General features: G+C 40.2%; 1 protein-coding gene across 1 annotated transcript; it reads right to left on the reverse strand.

Moving 5' to 3' along the window:
- Positions 1-1,791: 1,791 nt before the first annotated feature.
- Positions 1,792-3,667, reverse strand: gata1a (GATA binding protein 1a; the record flags this gene model as incomplete). The annotated part of the gene is made up of 5 exons (XM_083905573.1): positions 1,792-2,091; positions 2,172-2,297; positions 2,380-2,525; positions 2,858-3,358; positions 3,454-3,667. 5 exons carry the CDS (start codon positions 3,665-3,667, stop codon positions 1,792-1,794), a joined length of 1,287 nt encoding a protein of 428 aa, XP_083761699.1.
- Between the last annotated feature and the right edge of the window lie 3,705 nt (positions 3,668-7,372).

Genomic DNA, 7,372 nt, shown 5'->3' on the forward strand with positions numbered 1-7,372 from the left:
TTATTATTATTATTAATAATAATACCTCTCAGTGTGAAAGGATGTTCACACGTTACAATCGTAAATAGATTGGTAATAATTAAACTTAATAACTTACTGTATATAACAATACAAATCTGACAGGGGCCATTATGCTGCTTCATAACTTATTATGTTTTACTTTGAATGGAGCCATTTTCTATTTCTACAAAGGATCTAAATCCTGACAAAGATCACTCTTCAGCTCTGTGGATTCTGTGTTATCATCTGTCATAATGAAATAACTTTCACGTGACCTCTGACCTTTGCATTCAAGCCTGACAAGAGAATGGAAAATACTATATGCGTGTGATTGTCTAATAACACATACACACATGTATACAAACATGAACCTGAACAAGTATCACTAGGCATTTTTGAACTCACTAGTAGTACCAGTAATTACCAAAATATCCACTAGTAGTACTAGTAAGGTATGATTTACTTTATTTGTACTACTACTAAGTACCAAAATGCCCACTAGTAGTACTCGTAAGAGGCCAAATGATGTTTTTGACCTTACTAGTACGACTAGTGAGGCTCAGAATGTGTACTAGAATACTAGTGAACATTTAGACCCTTACTAGTGCTACTAGTAGGCCAAAAACACCTTACTAGTACTAATAGTGGTATTAGTGGACACTTTGGCCCTTACCAGTACTACTAGTAAGGGCCAAAGGGACCACTAGTAGAAACCAAAGTGCTTACTAGTAACACTAGTCACACAAAAGGCTAAGGTAGGTAAGAAGCATGCATTGAGGCTTCCTATTGGCTCTTTAATTCAGAATAATAGGTAGTGCCGACCAACCAAGACTCAGGATTGTATCGTTATCCTTGATATCACGGATATCAAACCTTGATATCAAGGATATCGAGGTGCAACAAAGTTTGTGTTACTCGTGAGCCTCTGAACCTAACATGTAAGGAGTTTGGCTGTACTAGTATGACACAATACACTACTAGTGTGCAACTAGCGTGCCACTAGTATGCAATTAGACACTACTAGTGTGCGACCACATGCAACTAGTAAGACTTTTCTGTAACATGTAAGACATTTCTGCGCACTAGTAGACAACTTTGACATACTAGTAGGACAACAATGTCTTACTAGTGACGGGAAACTTTCTGTGAATGTGTGTGTGAAAGTGTGAACGTGAACATGGAAACATTCTCCTGTCTCCAGCACAAAGCTAAAGCAGGTGAAAGTGCTGCACTTGAGTTGAACACTTGTTAGTTTAGTGTGAGTGGATCATTTGCATTAACAATTACACTGTGAAAGTGGAGCTGTGGCTGTGGCACAAAGAAGCTGTTATATGTGGGACACACACACACACACACACACGCACATGACATCTGAGTTGTGGTTACTTTGACTTAACTGAACTGATGAGCTGATAATTCTAATGACCAAAAACAAAAGCCTTCAAAACTCCAGCACAATGACTGACCCACATTTATTTATTTATGTATTTTCTCTACATGGTTCAATACCAGTTATGCAAATGTGTAAAACAGACCCATGAATCCCAAAAATAAGATATACTTTCACATTATGTATAATGGAGACACAAATACAGCTGCAGCATGATTGAACTTCCTCCTCCTCGCTGTGTTCACATGTGCAGCACACACAGAAAAGTCTGACTTCAAACTGTAATCATACACAATAAGAATCAACAATACAATCAAATACAGTGGGAAAATACAGAAAACTCCATTCATCGAGCCTGGAAACATACTCTATATACAAATCACAATCAAGCAGACAGCGTCTCACACTAGTGTGGGCACCATGCCGGGGTTGAGGTGGTGTGTGTGTGTGTGTGTGTAGGGTAAGGAGGCAGACGGGTGCAGAGGGGAGGGAGCAGGGAGGAGGTGTTGGGAGTGGCTGTAAGTCAGGAGAGTCCCGGGGTTGAAGGAGAACGGCCCACCGTTGTCATCTAGAGAACATGGCTGAGTCCCTTCACAGTACTGCTCCAACATGGCCACCTTCTTGCTCTTCTTGTTCTTGTTAGAAACTTTCCTGTTGCGCGTTTGAATGCCGTCCTTCTTCATGGTGAGAGGTCGATTGACCTGGGAAGAGCAAACAGATTCAAGTGTGAGTGTTCTGCAGCAGGTTTCTATATCTGTTTTATTTTTACTGATCAACTCACATTGTGCAGTTTAAAGTAAAGTCCACAAGCGTTACACACAGGCTCTCCGTTGGTGTTGCGTCTCCACAGAGTTGTTGTGCTGGTGTGACAGTTGGCACACATCGTACCTGCTCTCTTGCTAACAATCTGAAACACAAAGGGAGAAAAGAGTGATGAACAAATGATAAACATAATAGTTTAGATATTTATTTTAAAGAGTGGATCATACCAGTCTTTTCTTGGGCTGGATTAGAGGTCTATTTTGGCCGTTCATTTTATGGTACAATCCACAGGCATTGCACAGGTAATGGCCTGTACCATCTCGACGCCACAGAGGGGTAGCTGTGGCTCCACAGTTCACACACTCTCTGGCCTCTGTTCAGTGTAATAAATGCATAGTTATTACTTCATGACAATATGATATATACATTTATTCATAAATTATTATTTTCTTTAAAAAGAAACATACAGGAAATATAGGAAACGTCAATATTTTATTATTGAACAGAATCCTTTAATCAACTAATTTGTCCAGTTGTCATGGAAATGCAGACATGACAGTGTCATTTATTACTATTGTAATTTATCCAAGACGAGACTTGAAGTTTATTTTCACACCTACACTTCTATGGAAACTATAGTCAACTCCATCTACTGAGGAGCGACATGTCAAAAGTTCCAGAAAAACCAGATCCACTGGTCCTCACCTGGAGTGGATATCCTCATCTTGTTGCGGAGTTTGGGAGAGAAGGCAGGGTTGATCCAGGTCCCGGGGCTGGAGTAGAGTGCAGCAGAGCTGTACTCCTGTGGACCTGTCATGTATGAGCTGTAGGGACCCAGCATGTGTGGGTGAGAGTGGGATGATGGTGTGTACACACTTCCAGCAGCTGGAGTCAGATTCAGAAAGCTGTTGCTGACGCTCGACCCCCCAAGAGGGCTCAGACGCTCCACCTTTAGGGCGTCGTGGAGCTGGGGGCTTTCTCTGTTCTCTCTGCCGGGAGAAGAGGATCCATCTCTGGAGGTGGTGAAGGAGGACGAGATGGGAGTGTAGAGGGAAGCCGGGGTGTGTGAGTGCAGCGGGGTCTTGGCGAGAGGACTGCTGCTCCATGTTGAGGCTGGGGCGTAGGGTGAGCTCAGGGAATGGCTGACAGGACTGTCCAGCAGCTGGAGGTTACTGAGCAGGCTCGGCGAGGTGAACACCGATCGAACTTTGAAAAGAGAGGTCAAATAGATGAAGTCAGATCATGATTCTGAGGGAGGATGTGGAGGTGTATGTGATGGAGCGACACTGTGTGACACTGACCCGAGCTGTGTCTGTAGGTCGATGATGCTCGACTCTGGCTTGGGTTGGAGAAGAAAGAGGGGAGGCCGGTGTAGTCTATGTCCTGACTGGAGAAGAATACCTCACCCTCCTCCACGGGAGGCAGTAGTCCGGGCTCAGAGGAGAAACCAGCCAGAGCGTCTGAGCTGAGCAGTGCTGGAGACGCCCAGTGAGACTGGTCTGATGAATCCTCCATGCTGCAGTAGACATGTGAGCAGCCACTTTTTCACATAATTCACACACAATGTTCCTCAACTTCCATGGTTACGCTGAAAACCAAAACACTACTCTATTCAGTGGCAGCTGTGTGATTTAGAGTGACTTTGATTGAAGCAGATACTTTATCACTTCAACCACTACACCAGTGTAAGTTGAAGTTAACAAGGACGAGATCTCTGGACAGCAGGTTTCTTCAAACTTCCTTTTCTAGGATCCTCATTTGACTGTGGCTGAACGTAATGACTAAAATAAATGGATCTATATATATATATATATATATATATATGTGTGTGTACTCTTGCACCCAGTGACCAAACGGTTTTTCAGTGGTCCTTCTACAACAGGTGTGTCAGAATGCAAGAAATATGCATCCTCAGGGAGACAACACACCAACTAAATGACAAAAAGACCTGATGGTGTGTTTGAAAGCATCTGAAGTCAAAGTGAGCAAAGACTGACGTGACGTGTGTGTGTGTGTGTGTGCGTGCCTGCGTGTGTGTGTGTGCCAGAAATGAGAGTGAATTTGACTTCTGCATTGAAATGATCCTTTTTACACAGCAGCAGCCAGGTACATGAGCAGTGGGCGACTGAATGCCTTGCTCAGGGGCACCCCAACCCTCCAATTACAAGCCCAATTCCATTCCCTTTGGTGTTTGTGTGTGTGTGGATATAAGTGTGTCTAAATCTTAGATCTGCAAAAACACCACTAGATTTGCTGTATAATCAGTCAAATTCAGATTAAAAACAACATATTTATCAGAAAAATTTGTCATATGTAAAAACAGCTTCAACAGGTTAAAGCGTCAATTATTTAGTGTGATTTACATTTGAACAATAGCACAACTGTCGCTGAGGCTCAGTGTGATAAACACGAGGCTAAATACATCCAGATACAACAATGACTCTTATCTGATAAATATAAATCTGTTCAATGTAATGTCAAAACATGATACGAGCATGTTATGCTGTTGTATACACAGATTATTGTACAGAGAATTTAGAACAATGTTCCTATCATTTGGATGCATGTAATTCTCACAAAGAAACATGGTTGATAAACTTGAGCATTCATTGTTTTAATGTAATGCATGTAATATATTCAATCATTTAAAAACAATTAATACGCTTTCATAGATGATACATTTGAATACAATGATAATTTGATTCAACTGTAAGATATTAAATAACAATACATTGAACCCTTAATCATTTAACAACACACAAAAGTGCTGTCCTTAGTGTTTTTACCAGGTCTTTAGGGTGAGGGTTAGTGACCTACCTGAGTGGGTGTCACAGATGAGCAGCAGAACTCAGATAAAGTAACACAGCCAGGTAAGTGACACTCTCAACATAAGCTGATGTCTCCAAGAACAACTTCTCCAAACTCCAGCTAGTGTGGGGCTAAGAGATGTTCATGGGAGGGGCTTGACTTCAACTAAGGACACGCCTCTTTAGCAGAGCTGACATTTGAAGAGCTCTGGACTGAAAAAAATGATTCTTATCAAGTTTTTTTCTTGTCGCTGAGGCTCAGTGTGATAAACACGAGGCTAAATACATCCAGATACAGCAATGACTCTTATCTGATAAATATAAATCTGTTCAATGTAATGTCAAAACATGATATGAGCATGTTATGCTGTTGTAGACACAGATTATTGTACAGAGAATTTAGAACAATGTTCCTATCATTTGGATGCATGTAATTCTCACAAAGAAACATGGTTAATAAACTTGAGCATTCATTGTTTTAATGTATGCATGTAATATATTCAATCATTTAAAAACAATTAATACGCTTTCATAGATGATACATTTGAATACAATGATAATTTGATTCAACTGTAAGATATTAAATAACAATACATTGAACCCTTAATCATTTAACAACACACAAAAGTGCTGTACTTAGTGTTTTTACCAGGTCTTTAGGGTGAGGGACCTACCTGAGTGGGTGTCACAGATGAGCAGCAGAACTCAGATAAAGTAACACAGCCAAGTAAGTGACACTCTCAACATAAGCTGACGTCTCCAAGAACAACTTCTCCAACCTCCAGCAAGTGTGGGGCTAAGAGATGTTCATGGGAGGGCTTGACTTCAACTAAGGACACGCCTCTTTAGCAGAGCTGACATTTGAACAGCTCTGGACTGAAAAAAATGATTCTTATCAAGTTTTTTCTTGTCCTCGTCTAAAGTGTGTAAGGCAGGGGTGTCAAACTCAAATACAGAGTGGGCCAAAATTTTAAACTGAACAAAGCCGCGGGCCAAGGTTGAACAAATTAACCTTTTAATAGGGACCCAAACAAGTTTTGCATTGAATATTGAACAAGCAAGGCTTATATAACTTTATAGTGACATGCAAAATCGAGTTTCAAATAATAATAATAGTAATTAAAAAATATCAATGGCATATCAAATAAAATTTAAATAAAAATTGAATGCACCTTAAATACAGGATAGGCGGTAGATATTGGATGGATAAAAATTGAATGCCTCTTTTCTATTTGCAGCCTTCTGAGGTAAATATCAAAATAAACTTTTTCCACAGGCTAATAATACATTTGAAAATAAAATAACAATAATGAATGAATCAAACATTCAAGCCTTGAAGTAGCAAGAGAAAGTGCATGAATAGAACGTTAATTATTGCTCAGTTTGCTACACTGATTTGCTTTAACACTGAATATGGAACAAGCAACGCTTATATAACTTAATAGTGCAAAATCAACTTTCAAAAAACAAACGAGGAAACATCAATGGCATATTAAATAAAATTTAAATAAAAAATTTAATGCCTCTTTTCTATTTGCAGCCTTCTGAGGTAAATATCAACATTAACTTTTTCCACAAGCTAATAAATTTGAAAATAAAATAACAATGAATACAAAACAACAGCAGAGCATTATGGGATTTGTAGTATTAGCGGTGAGCGGCGGTGCCACTGTATAATACCGGCGGGCCAGCTCTAATGTTAATTTGATATTGCCTCAAGGGCCAAATGAAATTACACGGCGGGCCAAATTTGGCCCGCGGGCCAGAGTTTGACACCCATGAAATACACAGTGTATTTCTAAGGATCAGTGGCTGATATTATGAAAGCAATAAAAAACAGAATAAGTGACACTGGTTCTGGGATCACGTAAAGATGAACACATGATCCGTTTAACATGAGCTAAACATATATATGTTAAATATATATATAAGACGACTAGAGTGCAAACCAAGCACCTTAATGAGGAAGAAAGGTGATGTAGGTCATTATAAATGTGGCATGGTTCTTGATCTGAGTATTGCAGAAAGTGTGGATCAACTGGAATTTTGACTGAGGTTAACAGAGAAAAAGAAAAAGAGCAGCAGTTCTGGGTTACCAGGGGTCACAGAGAAATAACCAGAATGGTTCAAGATGATTAACAGTTAACGGAATGCGCAACACATCAACCATGAAGCAGTCGACTACAGACGGCCACATTAATGAGGCAGTGACAGTGGCGGCCATGTTAAAGTAGTCAGACAGAAATTCCTGGCAGCAGGAAGTGCTTACAGGAGGACGGAGAGTGATGTGCATACAGCCTCTGATAAGGAAAAGAGTGTGACAGACATTTGAACAAAGCAAATATAAAATGCAAAGACTCAGTTTCTTTGTGGTCCAGTCAAGCTTAGAGTGGAACACAGTAATGCAAATGAG

Source organism: Microchirus variegatus, assembly GCF_963457635.1.
Source record: "Microchirus variegatus genome assembly, chromosome: 19".
Lineage (NCBI taxonomy): Eukaryota > Metazoa > Chordata > Actinopteri > Pleuronectiformes > Soleidae > Microchirus > Microchirus variegatus.